Source organism: Loxodonta africana, chromosome 12, assembly GCF_030014295.1.
Source record: "Loxodonta africana isolate mLoxAfr1 chromosome 12, mLoxAfr1.hap2, whole genome shotgun sequence".
In the NCBI taxonomy this organism is placed as follows: domain Eukaryota; kingdom Metazoa; phylum Chordata; class Mammalia; order Proboscidea; family Elephantidae; genus Loxodonta; species Loxodonta africana.
In genome coordinates, this window is record NC_087353.1 from 77,018,011 (window position 1) to 77,043,688 (window position 25,678).

The 25,678-nt window shown below is 39.1% G+C and overlaps 1 protein-coding gene across 1 annotated transcript in view; it reads right to left on the reverse strand.

Moving 5' to 3' along the window:
• The window catches only part of DNAH3 (dynein axonemal heavy chain 3), a 189,675-nt gene that overhangs the window by 43,900 nt on the left and 120,097 nt on the right, over nucleotides 1-25,678 (reverse strand). The window contains exons 41-47 of the mRNA XM_064294796.1: nucleotides 19,048-19,151; nucleotides 16,298-16,592; nucleotides 14,953-15,132; nucleotides 3,595-3,718; nucleotides 3,347-3,503; nucleotides 2,983-3,103; nucleotides 1,161-1,844 (exon numbers count right to left, since the gene is read on the reverse strand). Of these exons, the coding sequence (XP_064150866.1) occupies nucleotides 1,161-1,844; nucleotides 2,983-3,103; nucleotides 3,347-3,503; nucleotides 3,595-3,718; nucleotides 14,953-15,132; nucleotides 16,298-16,592; nucleotides 19,048-19,151 (1,665 nt within the window). The remainder of the gene's footprint in view (nucleotides 1-1,160; nucleotides 1,845-2,982; nucleotides 3,104-3,346; nucleotides 3,504-3,594; nucleotides 3,719-14,952; nucleotides 15,133-16,297; nucleotides 16,593-19,047; nucleotides 19,152-25,678) is intronic.

Below are 25,678 nucleotides of genomic sequence, written 5' to 3' on the forward strand. Positions count from 1 at the left end.
CTCAAAGCAGGGAGGCCCCCAGGGGAAAGGCAGGTATTTTTCAGGGTCCTGGTTGGGCAAAGAGGTGGGGGGGCTGGTAGTCTATGTTTCCCTTTGGTACTACAGGTGTGCAATCGGGAATAGATACGGTAAATGCCTGGGAAGCTCAAAGGGGATCTTTGGATATTTTCACGCAACTTTGTGATAGGATCTCCAAAACCAAAAACCAAACCTGTTGCTATAGACTCAATTCCAACTCAAAGTAACCCTACAGGAAAGAGTAGAATTGCCCCATAGAGTTTTCAAGGAGTGTCTGGCGGATTCCAATTGCCAACCTGTTTGTTGGTTAGCAGCCATAGCACTTAACCAGTACACCGCCAGAGTTTCCGATAGGATATCAGCGTATAAAAATAACCTTCTAACTGTTCTCTCATACCCACTGTTGTCCCTTTCAGACCCTTCTGGTCACTTAGCCAGGATGGTCTGAATTCTTTGACTCACTTGCTCTATCCTTATCAACTCACAAGTATAAGAGAACTATGAATGCCCCATAGTTGCTTATAGCAGTTGTTGTGTGGGCCGTGAGCTTGTTTCTGACCTCATCTCCCTCCAACCGCAAATCTTGGGTTGTATACCCCAAATTCCATTCGTTGGTTCTTTAGACTCAATGTGGTAGGAGGAAGCATGATACATAGGTGGAACTGTGAAGAGGTTAGTGTGGCTGAAGAACACAGAGAGAAAGAAAAGCCTGGTTTAAGATGAGTGTGGAGAGGAAACAGGGTCCTGCCTTATAAGGTGACATGTTAGGAATTTTTTTTTTTTTAGTGGACAGCTATTTAAATGTTTGTGTGTGTATGTGTGTGAGAGAAAGAGACAGATAGAAAAACATACCTGCAATAAATGAAAAATAAAAAGAGCATTCTGGTTCAGTGGAATAGAAAGGCCTGGAAAGGCAAGAGTGGATATAGACAGGGGTTAAGTTGTAGGGGTTAGGTCTGGGTGAAATAATGGCAGCTTTTTATCTAATGTGAAGGTGGTAGAGATGGAGATAAATGGATGGATATGATGGATATCTAGGAGGTAAAAATCAACCAGGACTTGGTAATGAGAGTGTATTAAACACAACTCCTGGGTTTCTACACTCAGAGGAAAAAATTCAGACCATGTTTGCTTCATCTTACCAAGGACAATGTGAAGGTTCTTTTTCACTCTTTCAATAAAGAAGTTATACATAGAGAGAGGGGTGATTTCAATCTTCTCTCCTTCTGTCCTGACTGCCATTTGCATCTTTTCCACAATGTCAGCCTTCTCGTCAGCTGGGAAGATGTTGGGTACATCACCTGTGTTCAGAAGCATGTTGATGTCCTCAACGAATGACTCATCCTTGATCTGGTTATCAGCAAAGAGGAACACGGTACTTTTGGTGGCCACACCGACCTGGAGCATGATCTTCTTTAAGTCCTCTCTCCAGTCATTGCCTGTGTAGTTCTTGGTGATCTCAATCTGGTATAGCTCGTATGAATTCATGAATGTGGACAGTTTGGTGGCACTCTGCCGCCCGCTGCCCCCAATGCCCACCAGAAGCAAGTGGCCTTTGTTCTGCTTCAGGACCCTGCAAATCCGGGAGATGTGCTCAATGGCGAACCTGAACATGACCAAGGACATGGGGGCCTTGCTGATGTTGTTGAACTCTTCCAGATAATATTCCATGACCACTGTGAGCTGTTTCAGGTCGGTGATCTCATCATAGATTTTCTGGTCACTCTCTGGTTTGAAGAAATCTCCAAAGAAGAGGCTACGAATGTTATCATCGACGATCTTTCCAGTGGGTGACAGGTGGATGAGGACCTGTGAGAAAGGTAAGTCTCATCTAAGCATTCAGCCAGTGGCCCAACCAGGATGTCAGTGGAAGATATGGGGGGAGGGAATAGGGAACACGCTTGTTTCTTCTGAGCACATTCTTCAAAAGTCATGGTTCACCAACAGTTTTTTTTTTTTAAACATAATATGCATATGGTCATAAAGACTATGATAAAAGGACATTAGAGAAAAGAGTATGACAGCAAGGATCAGTCTGTTTGCTAAGTGGTTAAAACACTGGTGTTCAGATTGTAAGACTCCCAGAGAAGGCAATCGGAGGATGGTACCATTTTTTATGCGCTTGCTCCTACACCCGATACAGATTTTAACACTAGCTCTGGTTTCCACTCTCTGTGCCTAAAGTAGTAATGTTTTTTATTCTTCTTCCTTCTGATATTACCAAAAACAAACAAAAAAAAACCTGTTGACATCAAGTCGATTCTGACTCATAGTGACCCTATAGGACAAAGTAGAACTGCCCCCATAGAGTTTCCAAAGAGCATCTGGTGGATTCAAACTGCTGACCTTTTGGTTAGTAGCTGTAGCTATTAACCACTATGCTACCGGCGTTACTTTCAGAACCTGTTAACACTCTACACTTAGCCTCCGGATTCAACATAAAAACTCTCTCAATTTTCATATAAAGAAATCACAACTTCTTAGCAATGGAGGCAGAACTAGATGATGTAAATATATAGGCTTAAAACAACATTTCTTATATTAAAATGGAAAAGAGGAAATATTCACAAATGGAAGACTATGATGATCTTTCAGTTGGGCTTTACCAGGGCCTCAATCAAACCGTGAAAATTCATGGTTCATTTCTTCATTCCCAAATTAGTTGACCCTAAAAATATATTTTAACTGAATTACAACAAACGTCATCATATTGTAAACCACTTTGAATGGGTCCAAACTTATGTATTACTATAGAAGTGAAGCAAAATTGGACCAAACGGAACATTACCAAATCAAATAACTTTTTGACTCGGTCCTGTTTCCCAAGAATTAGAGAGCACAGCAGTTAGTATCCACTGGGAATAGAACTTGAAATCTGAGACTATTTGGTCAAACATTTGGGACCATTTCTGAGGCCAAATGATCACAGAGTCTGACTTACCTTTTCCACGGTCTGCTTGAAGCAATTGGCAGTGGTTTCTTTCACCATGTTGAAGAAGACCTGTCTGTCCTCCTGGTCAATCAGACGGTCATAGAAGACTCGATAAACCTCATGGATCCAAAGCCGGATAAATTTTTCTACATCCTGAAAATGCGTAATTACTTAGATGAATGGAAGGTGGTACCTGAGGAGGTAGCTCTCAAGTAGAGGTAACTCTCAAGTACAGCTACCTGGGTTAATATGAGGATTAAATGAGATAATTCTTATAAAATGGCTAGCAGAGGCTAAGTGCTTATCAAAATTTAGCTATTATTATTATCACTGTATATTCCACCTAGCCAAGGATACTGCTGAATAATCTTGGTAACAGAAATGATAGTGGCTGACCTGCAGGTGGGTATGAGGGCAGAGCAGTACCCCTTGGATCACCCGTGAGAAGTCCCGCAGGTTAAAGACGTAATGTGACTTGGAGGGAGTTGGCAAGAAATTCTCTACTGCAGCTTTATAAATTGTCATAGTAGCTTGCACCAACATCTTTCCGTACCTTGGGGAGAAGGGGGAGACAGACCAGTCAATGAGGGACCCAAACTGAGGGCCCTCAGATCAATTGTCAGGAAGACAAAGGAGCCTCTTACCTTAAGAACATGACATCAAACCCTTTCCCAAAGTGCCAGTCAGCGATAGAACTGAAAATCTTAGTTAAAATGTCATCCTCAAAGGCATTGATGGAAAGGATATTCAGATGGCGAGTGAATCGTCCTGGAAAAACAGGCACACATGTGAGTGTACACATACACTTATACTTACCTTGCAGCCCTAGGCAGCCACTAATCTACTTTCTGTCTCCATAGATTTAATTACATATCTTTAAAAAATATATATTTTGTTATAAAGTAAAATACAGACGTAGAAAACCACACAAAACAAGTATATACTTTAGTGAATCATTAAAAGGTTAACACCCTTAAAGCTACCATCCTGGACATATCAGGAGAGACCAGTTCCTGGAGAAGGACAACATGCTTGGTAAAGTAGAGGGTTAGCAAAACAGGAAAACTCTCAACGAAATGGACTGACACAGTGGCTGCAACGATGGGCTCAAATATAGCAACTACCGTGAAGATGGTGCAGGACTGGGCAGTGTTTCATTCTGTTGTACACAGGGTCACTATGAGTCGGAACCGCCTCGACGTCACCCAACATCAACAGTTACCATCCAGGTCAAGAAATAGAACTTTGTCGGCCCTCCACAGTAGCTCCTCCACACGCCCTATCCTAATCACAACCCTCTCCTTCCCTCTCTCCAAAAGTTAGGACTATCCTGACTTTTATAGTAATTGTTCCCTTGCATTTTTTTATGGTTTTTAATCACCGAAGTGTTCATTCCTAGATATCAGAGTTTAATCCCGCCAATTAAAAAAGTGTGATATGTCTTTTAAGCCTCTTTTAATCTATAACCTATAGGTTCCACCTCCATCCTTTTCTTTTATCTTTTGTCTATTGAAAATCTGGGCTGTTTGACCTGTAGAATTTCCCATGGTCAGAATTTTGCGGATTGCATACTCATGGTTTAGTTTATCACATTTCTCTGTCCTCTGCGCTTCCTAAATATTTGCAGCTGGATCCAGAGACTTGGTCAGACTCAAGTTCCACCGCTTTGGCAAGATTATAGATGGTGGTATGTTCTTTTGTCAAAAGACACATGATGATGTCTCTCCTTTTGTGATGTTGGCAGCTATTGATGCTTGATGGCTAGATCCATTAATCCACCAGGGATTGCTAAATGGTGATATTCTATAATTTCTTTTTTTTTTTTTAATTTTTATTAAGCTTCAAGTGAACATTTACCATTCCAATCAGTCTGTCACATGTGGGTTTACATACATCTTACTCCCTTCTCCCACTTGCTCTCCCCCTATTGAGTCAGCCCTTACAGTCTCTCGTTTCGTGCCAATTTTGCCATCTTCCCTCTCTCTCTATCTTCCCATCCCCCCTCCAGTCAAGAGTTGCCAACACACTCTCCCATGTCCGCCTGATTTAATTAGCTCACTCTTCATCAGCATCTCTCTCCCCCCCACTGACCAGTCCTTTTCATGCCTGATGATTTGTCTTCGGGGATGGTTCCTGTCCTGTGCCATCAGAAGTTCTGGGGAGCATTGTCTCTGGGATTCCTCTAGTCGCAATCATACCATTAGGTGTGGTCTTTTAATGAGAATTTGGGGTCTGTATCCCATTGGTCTCCTGCTCCCTCAGGAGTTGTCTGTTGTGCTCCCTGACAGGGCAGACATCGATTGTGGCCGGGCACCAACTAGTTCTTCTGGTCTCAGGATAATGTAGGTCTCTGGTTCATGTGGCCCTTTCTGTCTCTCGGGTTCTTAGTTGTCGTGTGACCTTTGTGTTCTTCCTTTGCCTTTGTTCCAGGTGGGTTGAGACCAATTGATGTATCTCAGATGGCCGCTTGTTGGCATTTAGGACCCCAGGCGCCACAATTCAAAGTGGGATGCAGAGTGTTTTCATAATAGAATTATTTTGCCCATTGACTTAGAAGTCCCCTCAAACAAAGTTCCCCAGACCCCAGCCCCTGCTCCGCTGACCTTTGAAGCTTTCATTTTATCCAGGAAACCTCTTTGCTTTTAATCCAGTCCAATTAGGCTAACCTTCCTTGTATTGAGTGTTGTCTTTCCCTTCACCCAAAGCAGTTCTTATCTACAGATTGATCAATAAAAAGCCCTCTCCCTCCCTCCCTCCCCTCCCCCCTTTGTAACCACATAAGTATGTGTTCTTCTCCGTTTTTTCTATTTCTCAAGATCTCATAATAGTGGTCTTATACAATATTTGTCCTTTTGCCTCTGACTCATTTCGCTCAGCATAATGCCTTCCAGATTCCTCCATGTTATGAAATGTTTCAGAGATTCGTCACTGTTCTTTATCGATGCGTAGTATTCCATTGTGTGAATATACCACAATTTATTTACCCATTCATCCATTGACAGACATCTTGGTTGCTTCCAGCTTTTTGCTATTGTAAACAGAGCTGCAATAAACATGGGTGTGCACATATCTGTTTGTGTGAAGGCTCTTGTATCTTTAGGGTATATTCCGAGGAGTGGGATTTCTGGGTTGTATGGTAGTTCTATTTCTAACTGTTTAAGATAATGCCAGATGGATTTCCAAAGTGGTTGTACCATTTTACAATCCCACCAGCAGTGTATGAGAGTTCCAGTCTCTCCGCAGCCTCTCCAACATTTATTATTTTGTGTTTTTTGGATTAATGCCAGTCTAGTTGGTGTGAGATGGAATCTCATTGTAGTTTTAATTTGCATTTCTCTAATGGCTAATGATCGAGAGCATTTTCTCATGTATCTGTTGGCTGCCTGAATATCTTCCTTAGTGAAATGTGTGTTCATATCCTTTGCCTACTTCTTGATTGGGTTGTTTGTCTTTTTGTGGTTGAGTTTTGACAGAATCATGTAGATTTTAGAGATCAGGCGCTGGTCTGAGATGTCATAGCTGAATATTCTTTCCCAATCTGTAGGTGGTCTTTTTACTGTTTTGGTGAAGTCTTTAGATGAGCATAGGTGTTTGATTTTTAGGAGCTCCCAGTTATCAGGTTTCTCTTCATCATTCTTGGTACTGTTTTGTATTCTGTTTATGCCCTCTATTAGGGCTCCTAGGGTAGATCCTATTTTTTCTTCCATGATTTTTATCGTTTTAGTCTTTATGTTTAGGTCTTTGATCCACTTGGAGTTCGTTTTTGTGCATGGTGTGAGGTATGGGTCCTGTTTCATTCTTTTGCAAATGGATATCCAGGTATGCCAGCACCATTATTTAAAAAGACTATTATTTCCCCAATTAACTGACACTGGTCCTTTGTCAAATATCAGCTGCTCATATGTGGATGGATTTATATCTGGGTTCTCAATTCTGTTCCATTGGTCTATGTGCCTGTTGTTGTACCAGTACCAGGCTGTTTTGACTACTGTGGCTGTATAATAGGTTCTGAAATCAGGTAGGGTGAGGCCTCCCACTTTCTTCTTCTTTTTCAGTAATGTTTTGCTTATCCGGGGGTTCTTTCCTTTCCATATGAAATTAGTGATTTGTTTCTCTATCCCCTTAAAGTATGACACTGGTATTTGGATTGGAAGTGCGTTATATGTATAAATGGCTTTTGGTAGAATAGACATTTTTACTATGTTAAGTCTTCCTATCCATGAGCAGGGTAAGTTTTTCCAATTAAGTATGTCCTTTTGAATTTCTTGTAGCAGAGTTTTATAGTTTTCTTTGTATAGGTCTTTTACATCCTTGGTAAGATTTATTCCTAAGTATTTTATCTTCTTGGGGGCTACTGTGAATGGTATTGATTTGGTGATTTCCTCTTCGGTGTTCTTTTTGTTGATGTAGAGGAATCCAAGTGATTTTTGTATGTTTATTTTATAACCTGAGACTCTGCCAAACTCTTCTATTAGTTTCAGTAGTTTTCTGGAGGATTCCTTAGGGTTTTCTGTGTATATAATCATGTCATCTGCAAATAGTGATAGCTTTACTTCCTCCTTACCAATCTGGATGCCCTTTATTTCTTTGTCTAGCCTAATTGCACTGGCTAGGACTTCCAGCACGATGTTGAATAAGAGCGGTGATACAGGGCATCCTTGTCTGGTTCCCGTTCTCAAGGGAAATGCTTTCAGGTTCTCTCCATTTAGAGTGATATTGGCCGTTGGCTTTGCATAGATGCCCTTTATTATGTTGAGGAATTTTCCTTCAATTCCTATTTTGGTAAGAGTTTTTATCATAAATGGGTGTTGAACTTTGTCAAATGCCTTTTCTGCATCTGTTGATAAGATCATGTGGTTTTTATCTTTTGTTTTATTTATGTGATGGATTACATTCATGGTTTTTCTGATATTAAACCAGCCTTGCATACCTGGTATAAATCCCACTTGATCAGGGTGTATTATTTTTTTGATGTGTTGTTGGATTCTATTGGCTAGAATTTTGTTGAGGATTTTTGCATCTATGTTCATGAGGGATATAGGTCTAAAATTTTCTTTTTTTGTAATGTCTTTACCTGGTTTTGGTATCAGAGAGATGGTAGCTTCATAGAATGAGTTGGGTAGTATTCAATCTTTTTCTATGCTTTGAAATACCTTCAATAGTAATGGTGTTAAGTCTTCTCTGAAGGTTTGGTAGAACTCTGCAGTGAAGCCGTCTGGGCCAGGACTTTTTTTTGTTGGAGGTTTTTTGATTACCGTTTCAATCTCTTTTTTTGTTATGGGTCTATTTAGTTGTTCTACTTCTGAATGTGTTAGTTTAGGTAGGTAGTATTGTTCCAAGAATTCATCCATTTCTTCTAGGTTTTCAAATTTGTTAGAGTACAATTTTATGTAGTAATCTGATATGATTCTTTTGATTTCATTTGGTTCTGTTGTGATGTGGTCCTTCTCGTTTCTTATTCGGGTTATTTGTTTCCTTTCCTGTTTTTCTTTAGTCAGTCTAGCCAACGGTTTATCAATTTTGTTAATTTTTTCAAAGAAGCAGCTTTTGGCTTTGTTAATTCTTTCAATTGTTTTTCTGTTCTCTAATTCATTTAGTTCAGCTCTAATTTTTATTATTTGTTTTCTTCTGGTGCCTGATGGGTTCTTTTGTTGCTCACTTTCTATTTGTTCAAGTTGTCGGGACAGTTCTCTGATTTGGGCTCTTTCTTCTTTTTGTATGTGTGCATTTATCGATATAAATTGGCCTCTGAGCACTGCTTTTGCTGTGTCCCAGAGGTTTTGATAGGAAGTATTTTCATTCTCGTTGCTTTCTAAGAATTTTCTTATTCCCTCCTTGATGTCTTCTATAACCCAGTCTTTTTTCAGGAGGGTATCGTTCAGTTTCCAAGTATTTGATTTCTTTTCCCTAGTTTTTCTGTTATTGATTTCTAGTTTCATTGCCTTGTGGTCTGAGAAGATGCTTTGTAATATCTCGATGTTTCGGATTCTGGAAAGATTTGTTTTATGACCTAATATGTGGTCTATTCTAGAGAATGTTCCATGTGCACTAGAAAAATAAGTATATTTTGCAGCAGTTGGGTGGAGAGTTCTGTATAAGTCAATGAGGTCAAGTTGGTTGATTGTTGTAATTAGGTCTTCCGTGTCTCTATTGAGCTTCTTACTGGATGTCCTGTCCTTCTCCGAAAGTGGTGTGTTGAAGTCTCCTACTATAAATGTGGAGGTGTCTATCTCACTTTTCAATTCTGTTAAAATTTGATTTATGTATCTTGCAGCCCTGTCATTAGGTGCGTAAATATTTAATATGGTTATGTCTTCCTGATCAATTGTCCCTTTTATCATTATATAGTGTCCTTCTTTATCCTTTGTGGTGGATTTAAGTCTAAAGTCTATTTTGTCAGAAATTAATATTGCTACTCCTCTTCTTTTTTGCTTATTGTTTGCTTGATATATTTTTTTCCATCCTTTGAGTTTTAGTTTGTTTGTGTCTCTAAGTCTAAGGTGTGTCTCTTGTAGGCACCATATAGATGGATCGTGTTTTTTTATCCAGTCCGTGACTCTCCGTCTCTTTATTGGTGCATTTAGTCCATTTACATTCAGCGTAATTATAGATAAATATGTTTTTAGTGCTGTCATTTTGATGCCTTTTCATGTGAGTTGTTGGCCACTTCATTTTTCCACATGCTTTTTTGTGCTGAGACATTTTTCTTAGTAGCTTGTGAGATCCTCATTTTCATAATGTTTAACTTTGTGTTTATTGAGTCGTTACGTTTTTCTTGGCTTTTTTCTTGAGTTATGGAATTGATATTCCTTTTTGTGGTTACCTTTTTATTTACCCCTATTTTTCTAAGTAAAAACCTAACTTGTATCCTTCTATATCGCCTTGTATCACTCTCCATCTGGCAGTTCAATGCCTCCTATATTTAGTCCCTCTTTTTGATTATTGTGATCGTTTATCTATTGATTTCCATGATTTCCTGTTTTGTGTATTATTTTATTTTATTTATTTTTTAGAATTAGTCTTAATTTGTTTGTTTTTGTGCTTTCCCTATTTGAGTTGCGTTGATATCAGGACGTTCTGTTTTGTGACCTTGGATTGTGCTGGTACCTGATATTATTGGTCATCCGGCCAAACAATCTCCTTTAGCATTTCTTGCAGTCTTGGTTTAGTTTTTGCAAATTCTCTAAACTTGTGTTTATCTGTAAATATCTTAATTTCTCCTTCATATTTCAGAGAGAGTTTTGCTGGATATATGATCCTTGGTTGGCAGTTTTTCTCCTTCAGTGTTCTGTATACGTCGTCCCATTCCCTTCTTGCCTGCATGGTTTCTGCTGAGTAGTCTGAACTTATTCTTATTGATTCTCCCTTGAAGGAAATCTTTCTTTTCTCCCTGGCTGCTTTTAAAATTTTCTGTTTGTCTTTGGTTTTGGCAAGTTTGATGATAATATGTCTTGGTGTTTTTCTTTTTGGATCAATCTTAAATGGGGTTCGATGAGCATCTTGGATAGATATCCTTTCGTCTTTCATGATGTCAGGGAAGTTTTGTGTCAGGAGTTCTTCAGCTATTTTCTCTGTGTTTTCTGTCCCCCCTCCCTGTTCTGGGACTCCAATCACTCGCAAGTTATCCTTCTTGATAGAGTCCCACATGATTCTTAGGGTTTCTTCATTTTTTTTAATTCTTTTATCTGATTTTTTTTCAGCTATGTTGGTGTTGTTTCCCTGGTCCTCCAGAAGTCCCAGTCTACATTCTAATTGCTCGAGTCTGCTCCTCTGACTTTCTATTGCGTTGTCAAATTCTGTAATTTTATTGTTAATCTTTTGGATTTCTACATGCTGTCTCTCTATGGATTCTTGCAACTTATTAATTTTTCCACTATGTTCTTGAATAATCTTTTTGAGTTCTTCACCAGTTTTATCAGTGTGTTCCTTGGCTTTTTCTGCATTTATCCTAATTTCATTTGTGATATCTTTAAGCATTCTGTAAATTAGTTTTTTATATTCTGTATCTGATAATTCCAAGATTGTATCTTCATTTGGGAAAGATTTTGATTCTTTTGTTTGGGGGGTTGGAGAAGCTGTCATGGTCTGTTTCTTTATGTGGTTTGATATGGACTGCTGTCTCCGAGCCATCACTGGGAAACTAGATTTTCCAGGTAGTCAGCTGGTACGCTGGCTCCTGGTTCTGAAAACGGTCGCTGTCTGCCCGTATTTGTTCGTTTTCCGTCTCTAAGACTGTGCTTGTTGTTCAGAGTTCGTAGATTGTTACGTATGTGATCGATTACCTTGTTTTTCCGAGTCTTTGTTGCAAGAGGGATCCGTGGCAGCGTCCACCTACTCCGCCATCTTGGCCCCGCCTCCTCTATAATTTCTTTTTCATTTACTAGTTGGAATACTTTTGTAAAGAGACACCTTCCCTCATCTACCATTTGGTTATACAATGTTACACTCCCTATAAGAAAGTAAGGATAAATGCTTGATTCTTTCCATGTATTTACTAGTTTTCAAGATGAGTTGGTTCCCTATCATTCTCTGAATGTGACCAACCATTATTATTGTTATGGACTCATGGATTTAAATATATGTTGATTAGTTTCAATCTATTGCAGTTACTATCACTGTTGAAGTTCAAAGTTTCCCACCTTTGGCCAGTGGGAACTTCTTTATGTTGGCTCCTGAATCTTTTTGATATGACCCTTGTAGTCTTTAATAGCTTTCTCATTATCTAGTATATTAAGATGTTCCAGGCTTATCTTATAGATTTCCTGCCCCAGACATGCAATCAGCTATTTCTTCAAGAAGCCGTGATTTCTTTTAGTAGGAAATTAGATTTTAAGACCACAGTCTGGGTGCGAGGCATGCTCATTATTAGTGGGCTGGTCATCATAGTGGAAATTAGTAGAGATTATGAGTTAGTACTGATATTTACAATTAAATTTAGGACTACATGGCTTTTAGTCAACCTCTTCTATACTATATCTTTTTTCTTCCACACTGAGGCTCCTAGTTCTCAAGGACACAAGCGATAATAGAATTAGAAAATTTGACAATTACTCATTTGCATAATTCACCTTTACAGATATCACAGTCTAAGAATAATAATATACTACAAGCCCTGGTGGCACAATGGTTAAGATCTCAGCTGCTAACTAAAAGCTTGGTGGTTTGAACCCATTCAGTAGCTCTGCAGGAGATAGACCTGGCAATCTGCTCACCTAAAGATTACAGCCAAGAAAACTCTAAGGGGCAATTCTACTCTGTCACATGGGGTCACTATGAGTCAGAATTGACTTGAGAGTACCCAACAACAACAGCACAACCACTACCAATTATGATAACTGGAAAGTTTAATTTTTGTACATGCTATCCATATCCCCATTCCCCTTCCCTTGTTTATTGTTCTACGTCTGAATTATCAAATCATATAGTCTTTACATATTATTATCTCTTCCATTTATTCCTAGTTGAACAAATAACCATACATTTAATTCTCACTACCAGTCATTTTTATTGCCTAAAACCCATTTTCTAGTAGATGCCTTAGGAAGGGCTTATATGACTAATTGTTCCCAAGTTCTTGCATGTTGATAAGCATGAGCATAAGTTTCCTGGCTGTAAAATTTTGACTCTCATTTCCTTGATTGTCTTAAGATATGTCATTCCATTTTCTTTTGGCATAAAATGTTACTATTGAAAAGTCTTAAGATCATCTAATTGATTTCCCTTTATAAGTTATGTGCTTTTTTTGCCCAGAAGCCCAAATGATTCTTTTCTTTCTCTCTCTCTCTCTCCCTTTCCTTTCCTCCCTTCCTTCCTTTCCTTCCTTCCTTCCTCCCTCCCTCCCTCCTTCCCTTCCTTTCCTTCCCTCCCTCCCTCCCTTCCTTTTCTTTCTTATTGTTGTGAAAATACATAGAACACAAACCCAAAACCTGTTGCCATGGAGTCGATTCCAACTCATAGCAGCCCTATAAGTCGGAGTAGAACTGCCCCATAGGGTTTCCAAAGAGCATCTGGTGGATTTGAACTGCTGATCTTTTGCTTAGCAGCAGTAGCTCTTAATCACTATGCCTCCAGGGTTTCCACATATAACACAGCATCTCCAATTCAACATTTTTTGGGTGTACAATTTAGTGATAACAATTAATGATGTTGTGCAACCATCACCCACAATCGTTGTCAAATTTCCCACCACCATAAACAAAACTTTCCTTTTTCTTTAAGGTCTAGTAGTTTTACTAGCATATAATTTGGTAGTGATCATTTTGAATCAACATTCTTAGGTATACAATACACTATTTCAATATTTAACTTTTGAAAATAATTTTTTTCTTTTTTTATTTCAGGAACACTCTATTGGACATAATTTTTATTATTGGTTCTATTTCCGTACTTTGGTTTTCTTCTTCAGATGCTCCTCTTAGTTATATGTTGGATTTTCTTTGCCTAACTTCAATATTGTCGCTTCCTCTCGAATCCTTTTAATCCCTTTCTTCATTTTTTTTTATTTTTAAAAATTTCCTTTTAATTTTTATTTCTTAGGGCATTATTTGTTGTGTTTATTCTCTCCTGTGTTCCTTCTAGTTTAGGGCTCACTTCTAAAACAACTTACCTTTTTCTAATTCCTTTTTGAGTTCTACCATCCAATTTCTGAGTTTTTCTAATTACAATTTATGTTGTTTTTTTGTCTCGTATCATTTATCAATGTCTTTTAGGCTATTTTGAAACAGTAAATTTCAGTTTCATCTATTTAATTTTATTATTATTTTTATTAGTATACCTTTCTGTTGTGCTTTTCAGGTGGGGTATTATTCTGCTCTTTATTCTCTTTTTTCTTATGGTAACTTCCCCCCCAACACCACCCAATTGACAGCTGGTAGTTGGCCTAGAAACTATCAGCAAGGCTGTGGGTTCCCTGCTGAAAAGAATTTCATTAAATATCAACATCAGATGTGGTCACTCCATGACCCTGATGAAACAACGCAACAGATGTGTACCTGGTGGTCTTTCAGCACTGGGCTTTTTTATAGGGTCTTTGCAAAGATCATGTTTAATAATGCAGCTTAAAAATTGTTAATTGCTGGGCAAATGTTAGTTATTACTAATTCTGTGATGTGTGCTGGAAACAGATATTTCCCTTTGATTGGCCAGGTCTTATAGAGGGAAAAATAATGTACCAAGTTCCCCTCCCTCTCACCAGTGAGAGAAGTGTTGAATTTATAAATGCTAGGGACCTGAGATTATGCTGTATTCAAACCCAAGGCAAAGTCACTCTCGGATTCTATACTTGAAGTGGAAGGTGATGGCTTGGGTACCCGAGTGAGATCATCCACTCTATTTTCCATATTTTACAGATGAGAAAGCTGAGTGCCAGAGAGAAAAGACTTGTTCAAGGTCAGACAGCAATTTAATATCTCACAGAATCTAAGTCCGCAAATGCTAAGTCTGCAAATGGTTAAGATTCCTAACCAGGTATGCATATCAGAATAAAAATACAGATACTTGTAGATCTGGATCGGCTTGTACCTACTCTGGACTGTCAGGTTACAGGACAAAAAAAAGAAAATCCTTTCTGTTTCTTTTTTTTTTTTTTTTTGTTTAGGCTACTTTCGGTCAGGTTTTCTTTCTGGCAACCTGAAGAATTATAACAAACACACAGATGATTTTGACACACACCCCCTAGTTGAGGGCCTCTCATCTAGCCTCCTCCCTGGAGGACATGCTGTCATACTGAATTCTCCCTTCCATACAATACTCTTTGTTCCTCAAGGGTCTAGGCAAAAACTTCTCACCTCTTCCTTTTGTCTTCCCTTCCTAGTTCACACAACTTTCAACATGAAGTCTTTCAATGTCACTCCCTGGGGCTAACTCAAACCCTTCCATCTGCAGCATAAACACACTCTGCTCCACCCTCAGTCAGGTCAGAGTGTCCTGTGTCACTTCTGCATTCATTAAGGTGGCCTGGTCATCTAGAGGATAAAGAGGAATGAATTTTCTCCTTCACATACCAGTAATGTCATTCCTTCCTCCCCCGGGTGGCCCCATAGCTGTCACAAGCAACACATCTGCGATGTCCAGCCTGTTTGTGTCCTTCTTATCAAACCAGTAACCGTGGTCAATCCATTGCCTCAAGAGCTCGATGGGGGGCTGGGCCCCATACACCTCTTTGGCTGGCATGTTGAGGTCATCTGTGGAAAGAAGCCAAACTCATACACTGTAAGTCCATGGATCCTCTGGTCAAACCTTTTTGGACAGGAGGTAACAGATAATCATTCTCTCCTAGAGGGAAGTCTGGGCCCAGCTGTCTCAACCCCACTCCATGCAGGGCTTAGCATGTGGACATTCTGACCAGATGGGAAGGGGTTTTCCTGGGTTCTGGACTCTCTTGCCTCATTGTGCCTGTTGTGGCTTTAAGGGTGCATGGGTTGGCATCAACAGATAGGAATTCATTTTTTCCCCATTCCATCAGCCACAATATATTGATTGTCTACTATGGGGAGGAGTTTGTTAATTGCTGGGGATATGATGGTGAGGATGACAGTCATGATCCCAGCCAACAGAGAATTTAATTTAATCAGCAGGTAACAGTTGATTTCCACTGGGAGCAAGGCTTTGGAACCAGGGTTTTTGAGCAGCAACAATCAAATAGCAAGAATAGATTGTGACTTCTCCGGGGCAGGGACTATGTTTTCCCTGTACTATCTCTCTCAGTCCTGGCACAGAAGAAGCGCTTAATAAAATGGAGGCTCTTTTTAATTTTCTCCAGTAAACACTGGTTGAATGCCCAATTTGTCAGGCAACATTTTGGGAGTTTTACATACGTTACCCCATCTAATCCAAGTAATGAATTTGTAAAGGAAGTTTTACCTATTTGTTAGATGTGAGAAACTGAGGGTAAATCATAATATGCCTAGGGTTAAAAAAATGAGATTTTGGACACAGGTCTGTTTGACTGCAAAGCTTAAATTGTTGTTGGACAAATGATAAAGAAAAGGAGGGAGGGAGGAATGAAGAAATGAGAATTTAAGGAGTAAGCCACGAGATTGTTTAGAGGAAGAGGGTTCAAGGCAGAAGGAAATGGAAAGCCCTGAGGTAGGTTTGAGGAGCAGCAAAGGACGCCATAGAGCTTGAGTGACTTGAGTGAGAAGGAGCATGCAGGAGATGGCATGGAAGAGCTAACCAGGGGCTAAATCCTTTTTCAAGATTTGGGGGAAAGTACTAAGTTATATTAACCAGAAATATTTTCTTTCTCAGAGAAAGTAAAAAGATTGTACAGTGACCCTACAAAGGGAGTTTCTGGCTTGCTTTAGCTTGTGGTCGAAGAACTTGGTTGTATCCAGGCAAATGCCTTACCCACAAACACCACCGCTTTCTTCCCTATGGGAGGTCCAAAAAGGCCTTTCCTCCGCCGATCCAGCTTGGACATGATGATATCCTGGGTCTGATTGGCTGAAGTTCTGGCAGAGAAGTTGATGCAGTTGGGCAGGTAGATGTTTTTGGGAAGGCGGAGAAGGAAATTGTTGGTGATAGCTGATTTGCCAGTGCCTGTGGGACCCACAGACAGTATTGGAATCTCATGATCCAAGTAGGTTTTCAAGAAGAAGGTCTGCCGGGCCGTTTCCATTGTGGGGATGATGAGTTCTGAGACCTGTACCACAGAAACGTGGGAGACTCTTGGTACTGGGCCCAGAAGGCTGGGTCCTGGTATACAAGAGACCTGGGCTTGAATTCTAGCTCCATCCCTTACTATATATTTATGACTTTGAGTATTTAAAAAAAAAAAAAAAGTAGCCCTTATGAAATGGGGATAATAATGGCATAGAGCTATTCTGAGGATTCAGTGAAATCATACATGTAAAGGTGGGTATGATTGTCCCTGTTTGATAAAGAGAGCTGAGGTCCAGAGACCTTTTGCATCTTGCCCAAGTAAATGAAAATGTAGCAATTTGTAACCAGGCTTGTCCGATTACAAAGTCTACATTCTTAACTGCTGAACTATGATATTATAAACACAAGTTACAGTAAAGATTGGTCCATAGTTTCTGCCCTCTGAGACAATTGCTCTGAACCAACCTGTCTGCCTTGCCCCAGGTAAGGTTCATCTCCCATATGCCATATATACTGCCTGGCTCATAATCGTTAGGTGTGACCTAAACACCCCCATCCTCTCTGCTTGTTCCTGATTTGCTTTTCTCAATACTCAGATTCCTGGTTCTAAGATCCATCCCTATCTAACCCTTGGCCTCTTCCTATATGGGGACTGTACATACTCTTCTTGGTATTCAGACCTCAACTGGACCTTAAAACGTTGGTCCTGGGCTCCTGGAATCTCCATTACTTTAGGAGAATATCTCACCTTAGCTTGGATCTCTGAGCCCAAACTTTGTCAACGGCCATTTGGCCCATTTGGTTCCTCCGTGGGGGGCAAAGGAAGGGGCGGAAAGATGTGTATCATATGCTGAAGTCTTCTTGTGTGCCTATACTGGAAGAGGTTAGTGAACATAGATCCACTTCAGGGAATAGTACCATTTAGACTGTGGCTTTTGTAAATGGCGCCCCCTACAGCATAACTAGATCGTAATGCAAGTGGTGCCATTTGTGTTTGCAACATGGTAGCCCTATGCATACTGGTGGACAAAGGCTTGGCTTCTTCTGATTATTTGATCAAAGAAGGAGGAGCAGATAAGGCAAAGGAATTGAATTGGAGAAGAAGAGAACTAACAGGTGTTGAGTTATGGATGTTTTACATGCATTACTCTCTGCAGTCTTCCCAGTAACCTTAAGAGACAGGTGTATTATTAGCCCAGTTTTTCAGAGGAGAAAACTGAGGGTTCAAGAAAGCTGGCTACCTTGTCCGAAGCCATATAGCCAGTAAGTGATACTGGATGCAGAACCAGGTTCAAGATTCCTATTTGGCCCCAAGACTGTGGATTTAAAGCAAGTTTGTCTTCATAGATTTTTTTTCCCTCCAGGGGCTTGCACAATTATTTGACAAGGGAAAAATTAGTAGCAGAACTGAAAATACTTTCTGCATTGGACAAAATTTTAAATTTCTGGAGTTCAGAAGACTAAGCTCATTAAACCCCAGAACCAAAACTGTTGCCATTGAGTTGATTCCGATTCATAGTGACCTTATAGGACAGAGTAGGACTGCCCCCATACAGTTTATAAGGCTATAATCTTTACACAGGTAGGTTGCCACATCTTTCTTCCACAGAGAGGCTGGTGGGTTTGAACCATCAATCTTTCGGTCAGCAGCTGAGCTGTTTAACTACTGCACCACCAGGGCTCCCTAAGTTCATTAAGGAGAATTAAAGTTTAGGGCTTTAATTGTTGGAGATTTCTTCACAACACTCAGCACCCCGGATGTGTCTTGAAGTCAGCACACACATTCACCCTCTTCACCTACAGCCATCATCCTGACCACGATTGTCCAAGTTTCCACTTTTTACCACCATTTACCACTGTCTACCATTTCGCCCAGTCCTGAACGACCTGAAATCACTCCATAAAAATAAATTATAGCCACAATATTCTACTAACAGAACCATAAAAGTGCACATCAGAAAAAATTTTCCACGAGGATTGAAATGAGGAGGAGTTTTAGGTGAATCACCTACTAACCAGAAAACTTTTAAATAAGAACCTCCTTTTCTGAGAATTCTGATGAAGGAAATCTTTCTCTGAGGATTTTAAAGAAAAAGCAAGGATCCTTTTAGGCTGAGATGACTGAGAGGTAGACTGAGGATCACCTGGCATTAATGATAATAAAGAGAATAGTAATCAACATCAATCTAGCACCTATTATGTGCCACTTGTTCATGTATATTGCCTTCGATCCTTGCAACCATCCTGTAAGTAATTTCTCTTCCATTTTACAGTTGAGTAAACTGAGGCACAGAAAGTGAAGGCTGAGTAAGGAATCTGGGTCTCTCTCATTTAAAGTCCATGCTTTTGAAGGCTCAATCCAGCCCATGTTTGGATCTTTTTCTAAAGAAACCTCTTCAGGCTGCTAATACAGAACTGACATTAATTCCTCCATCTTGGAGAATATTCAGGTAATTCTGGAAACCAAAATCCCATGGCCAATGCCTCTCATTTACCTTTGCATTAGCTGGGATAGTTTCCTCCTCTTTGGTGATATACTCTGTCCAAGCGTTCCAATGTCCACTACCTTGCTTGAGAAAATAAAAGTCGTAGATGCTTCCTGGGCCACAAAGGAGCAAAACAGGTCATTAGCACATGAAGGTTTTACATTTCATGTCTGAAATATTTAACTGCCCGAAATATCAAAATCAAAAAACCAAACCCATTGCCATCAAGTTGATTTTGACTCATTGTGACCCCACAGGATAGAGAACTGTCCCATAGGTTTCCAAGGAGCAGCTGGTGGATTTGAACTGCCAGCCTTTTGATTAGCAGCTGAACTCTTAACCCCAGAGCTCCAAGCTAAAGGCATCTAAAATTGTATAATCACCAATACTGCCATAGTTGTGGTGAAACTTACACATTGCCGATAACTACATAAACTGGAAAAACACTTTTAAAAGAGCAAATTATTTATTTATTTTTTTGTATAAAAACAATAGGTGTTAATTATTAAATTATTTTTAATAATGTGAACAGAAAGTACTAAGAACAACAACAAAAAAGGCAATAAACACTCCAAATCCCATTTCCAGAAGTAACTTCTGATGGCCATCCTTCCAAATCTCTTTCTAGGCACATAAACATTTAGAAAATAGAAAGACAGATTGATGAGATAAAGTTTCTAAGAACGAGATAAGAATATTTATAAGAATGGGATAATTTGACACATACTTATTTTAAAATAAAGATATTAAATTTAACTTTACTTACATTTTAGGAGATTAAAGTGAAACTGGAGTCCCTGGGTGGCATAAACAGTTAAGTGCTCAACTACTAGCCAAAAGGTTGGTGGTTCAAACCCACCTCGAAGTACCCAGGAAGACGGGCCTGGCAATCTGCTTCCAAAAGGTCACAGCCTTGAAAGCCCTATGAAGTAGTGTTATGCTGCACACATGGAGTCATTGTGAGTCAGAATGGACTCAACAGCAACTAACAACAGATAAATAAGCCTTCACTATGGGAAATACTGGTTTTTAAAAGATGCTTATAAATTAAAAAAAAAAAAAAAGCCATTAAGGGTTAAAGTCGCACTCCTAGTTAACATAGTGCTAGCAGTCCTAGCTATAGCAACAAGGCAAAAAAAAGAAATAAACAGCATCCAAATTGGTAAGGAAGAAGTAAAACAATCCCCATTTGCAGGTGATATGCTACTATACATAGAGAACCCTAAAGACTCCACAAGAGAACTACTGGAACTAATAGAATGATTCAGCAGAGTAGCAAAAACATACAAAAATCAGTTGGATTCCTATACACCAATATAGAGAACTATGAAAAGGAAATTAGGAAAGCAATACCATTTATGACAGCCCCTAAAAAAATAAAATACTTAGGGATAAATCTAACTGCGGACATAAAAGACCTATATAAAGAAAAGTACAAAACACTACTGCGAGAAACCAAAAGAGACCAACAGCATACTTTAATGAGATGGAAAAACTAATCATTAACTTTACATGGAAAGGAAAGAGGCCCGAGATAAGTAAAGCATTACTGAAGCAGAACAAAGTAGGAGGCCTTGCACTACCTGACCTCAGAGCCTACTACAGAGCTAGGGTAGTCGAAACAGCTTGGAGTTGGTACATTGACAGACACGAGGGACAGAATTGAGAACCCAGATGTAAATCCATCTACTACAGCCACCGGATCTTTAACAAAGGCCCAAATGGACGAAAAGACAGTCTTTTTAACAAATGGTGCTGGCAAAACTGGATGTCCATCTGTAGAAAAATGAAACAGGACCCATACCTTACGCCATGCACAAAAACTAATTCAAAATGGATCAAAGGCCTAAATATAAAACCAAAAACTATAAAGATCACAGAAGAAAAAATAGGGTCAATACTAGGGGCCCTCACATATAGCATAAATAGGATACAAAGCATAACTAACAATACACAAACACCAGAAGATAAACTAGATATCTGGGATCTTCTAAAACTCATCAAAAGACTTCACCAAAAGAGTGAAAAAAGAACCTACGGACTGGGAAAAATTTTTTGGCTATGACATATTCGACAAAGATCTGGTCTCTAAAATCTATAGGAAAATCCAACACCTCTACAACTAAAAGACAAATAATCCAATTAAAAAATGGGCAAAGGATATGAACAGACACACACACAAAAGGATTGAAGTCATTAATCCCATTTTGTTATTGTATTTTAATGTTTTATGATGGAAATATCTCAAAAATACACAAAGGTAAACAGCATAGTATAAAAAACTGCCATGTACCCATTATCCAGCTTCAGCACTTATCAATAGTTACAATTCTTGTTCTACCCATTTCCCTAATATCAACCAACACTATATTCACTTTCCTTCATTCCTTCCTTCCTCCCTCCCTCCTTCCCTCTCAGTTATTGCCTGTTTGAGAATCTCTACCTGTTGCTTTTGTATTTGAACTGTGACTAATATGTCACTGAGAATAACATGTCACATTTCTTCAGAATTTTTCAGACATTTCCGTATTCTGTCTTCTTGCATTTTAAGTTGCTGTGGGGGAGTCTGAGGCTCTTCATCGACTTGTCTTTCTTACCTAGTTGCCAGACAGGATCAATTTCTTTTATCCTCGAAGTCCACCAATTTAATCAGACTATTGTTCTGTATCAGTTTTTTTCATGGAACATACCATACACTTAGAATTGGTAGAAGCAGTTCTTTCTTCATTGGGGAAAATTTTCTCCATTTTTATCTTTGTATATAGTGTGTATACTATTTATTGGGTTTCCTACATCAGGTATTAGCTCTGTGTGGCCTCTATGTCAATCATATTCTCTCTAATTGCCTCAATGTCTTTGTATTTTTCTTCTACAGTAAGTCTGATTATCTCAAACCATTCCTTTAAGCTATTTAGTAGATGTTTAGCCTTGTTGGTTCTAATTTACTTATTAGATCTTTAATGGTATTGTTTGGTTCTCAATTTGTTTCTTTGGTTTTTCAATCTCTCTTTTCATTTCTATCTGGGATTTTATCACCTCATCTATAAACTTAAAAAAAAAAACAGCTTTATTAAGCTAAAATTCACATACCATACAATTCACCCATTTCAAGTGTACAATTTAATGGTTTTTAGTGTATTAGCAGAGTTACAAAACCATCACCACAATCAATTTTAGAACATTTTCATTACCCCAAAAAGAAACCCCACACCCCTTACTCATCATCACCACTTCAATTTCCTACCTCCTGTAGCACTGGGCAACCACTAATCTACTTTATTGCTATAGATTTGCCTATTCTGGACATTTTATATAAATGGAATTATACAATATGTGTTTTTTTGTGACTGGCTTCTTTCACTTAGCATAATGTTTTCAAGGTTCATCCATGATGTCCCAAGTATTAGTACTTTATTTCTTTTTTTGCTGAATAATACTTCATTTTTATGGATATACCACGTTTTCTTTATCCATTCATCGGTTGATAGACATTTGGGTTTTTTCTACTTTCTCACCATTATGAATAATGCTGCCATGAACATTCGTGTGCAAATTTTTGTGTGGACACAGGCTTTCACTTCTCTTGGCTATATACCTAGAAGCAGATTGCTGAATCATATGGTAATCTATGTTTACCGTTTGAGGAACTGCCAAACTGTTTTCCAAAGCTGCACCATCTTACATTCCCATTGGCAATGTATGACAGTTCCAATTTCTCTACATCCTTGCTAACACTTGTTATTATCTGTCTTTTTTATCATAGCCATCTTAATAGGTATGTAGTGGTATCTCATTGTTTTGATTTGTACTCCTCTAATGAATAATGACATTGAGTGTCATTTTATGTGTATATTGGACCTTTGTATATCTTCTTTGGAGAACTATCTATTCAGATCCTTCGCCTATTTTTTAATTGGGTTGTCTTTTTTATTATTCAATTGTATTCCCTTATCAGATACATGATTTGCAAAAATTTTCTCCCATTCTGTGAGTTGTCTTTTTATTTTCCCAGTTCTGTCCTTTGATGCATAAGAGTTTTTAATTTTGATGAAGTACAATTTATCTGTTTTTTTCTTTTATTGATTGTGCTTTTGGTTTCATGTCTAAGAAACCACTGCCTAATCCAAGGTCACAAGGACTTAAACCTATGTTTTCTTCCAAGAGTTTTATAGTGACAGCTCTTACATTTAGGTCTTAGATTCATTTTGAGTATATTTTATGTTGTGAGGTAGGGGTCTAAATTTATTCCTGTGAATGTAGATATTCAGTTGACCCAACACCATTTGTTTAAAAGACTATTCTTTCCCCCATGCAATTGTCTTGACACCGTTGTGAAGATCAATAGGCAATAGATGTATGGGGTTATTGCTGGGCTGTCAATTCTATTCAGTGGATTTATATATTTATCCTATATTAGTACCCGGAAACCCTGGTGGTGTAGTGGTTAAGAGCTACTACTGTTAACCAAAAGGTTGGCAGTTTGAATCCACCAGGTGCTCTTTGGAAACCCTATGTGGCAGTTCTACTCTGTCCTGTAGGGTTGCTTTTTTTTTTTGGTTTTTATACTAGTACCAGACTTATCAATTTAGAATTAAAAAAAAAATTAAATTCCTATTATTGCTAAGTTCTTTCAACAGAAATATTCTCTGTTCCTTAGATCATATTTCCTCTTAGACTGGATCTCTCTTTTTGATGTTTACACAGTTGCCATACCATTCTTGCTCTGATATACCATCCTCACCAGTTGCTGTCAAGTTGGTTCTGACTCATGATGACTCCACGTGTGGCAGAGTAGAACTGTACTTCACAGAGTTTTCACTGGCTTATTTTTCACAGTGGATTGTCAGGTCTTTCTTCTGAGATGCCTCTGGGTGGACTTGAACCTCCAACCTTTCAGTTAACAGCCGAGCACATTAACCGTTTGCACCACACACATTTCCCAACATTATTTGGGGCCAGTTTACCACCTTCACTTTCTTGGCCACAATTCAAGGATTGGTGTGTGGCTTTCCTTCCTGGAACCTGGGCTCTATGCTCACTCTGAAATTTGGCAACTATCCTGAATCAGGAAACCCTGGTGGCGTAGTGGTTAAGTGCTACAGCTGCTAACCAAAAGGTTGGCAGTTCAAATCCGCCAGGCACTCCTTGGAAACTCTATGGGGCAGTTCTACTCTGCCCTATAGGGTTGCCATGAGTTGGAATCAACTCGACAGCAGTGGGTTTTGGGTTTTATCCTGAATCATGGTCTATCCCAGTCCCACCCCAGCTAGTAATACGCCCCACTTCTGCAAGATTTGGGTCATGTCTCCAACCCAGCATGTTGCTGCGGAAGATTGAAACCTTGGTAGTCTCTTCTGCCCCTGCTAAGGTACTGCAGAATTATATTGGGGCTCCTGTGCTTGAGGGTTTCTCTTAAGCATTTTCCACAGTTGCCCATTCACCATTATAGTATGCTTTCTCCAGAATGGTGATTACCAGTGAGAACTCTCAGAGTTTTATTAACTCACCCCCTTTCCTCTCAGCATCATTCTCAGCAGGACAATGGTGGTAGTGGGTTGGAGACGTACCCACCACTGGATGTACCCGTCACTGAAGAGATGCCAGAATCCTTTCTTTCCCTTCCTGCCCATCGCTTGTCAATATTTATAGCATAGGTTGTAACACTTCCTTTGGTCATTGTTGGAGAAATTCTTAGCCTTTAAAAATTTTTTGTTGTTGTTGTTCATCTCAGTAGGTACTAGAGAAGGGAGCTTCTGTATTCCTACATCATTCTGTAGCTTTACCTAGAAGGCAATCTGGTACAACCCTTTTAGAAAGCAATCTGGCACTATGTTTAAAAAGCTACAAAAATGTTCCCTACTCTAACTCAGAAATCTCACTTCTGGGAATTTATCATAAGGAAATAATTCATAAAGAAAAAAGAATCTGTATACATGACTATGTAGCACCATCTGTGATAGCAAAAAATTGGAAGTAATTTCCATATTCCACATTAGGAGGCCAGTCAAAATCACATCTTTTAAGATGGATGAAATGTTTGGCAGTCATTAAAATGATAGCTACAAAAAGCATCAACATAGAAAATGCTTTTAAGAAACAATGATAGATGAAAATAGCAGAATGGAAAATGGAACATATGCCACTGGGGCAACTACGTGAAGAGATGAAAGCAAGTGGGTAGGCCAGAGAAGGGATTTCTTTTTGAAAAATAAAATACTTGTGATAAGATATGATTTCAAGGGAAATACTTTTGACCATTTTTCTTTAACATAACTGAATTGTGTGTACCATAAAAAAAAAGTGGAAACCAAAAGCATGAATTAGGAAGTATTTATCCCCTTCCCTTGAGGATGTTGAGCTAAAGCTAATTTGTGGCTTCATACATGAATATTTAGGCCAAAGAGAAAAGGTCTGACTGGATAAAAGTAGATTTAGCAGCTGTGTAATATTAGCCAAGGTGACTGTACATCTGTAAAATGGGTTTGATTTTAATTCTAGCTTGGAGAATCACGGCAGACAGAGAGTGAGCTATGTGTGTCAAGGATTCGCACAGGTCTAGGCACACAGAAAGGTGCTCAGTAACATTCAGCTTTAGGTCTCCCTGGTTCTCTGCTCAGAGTAATGGCGCCCCTTCACTCTG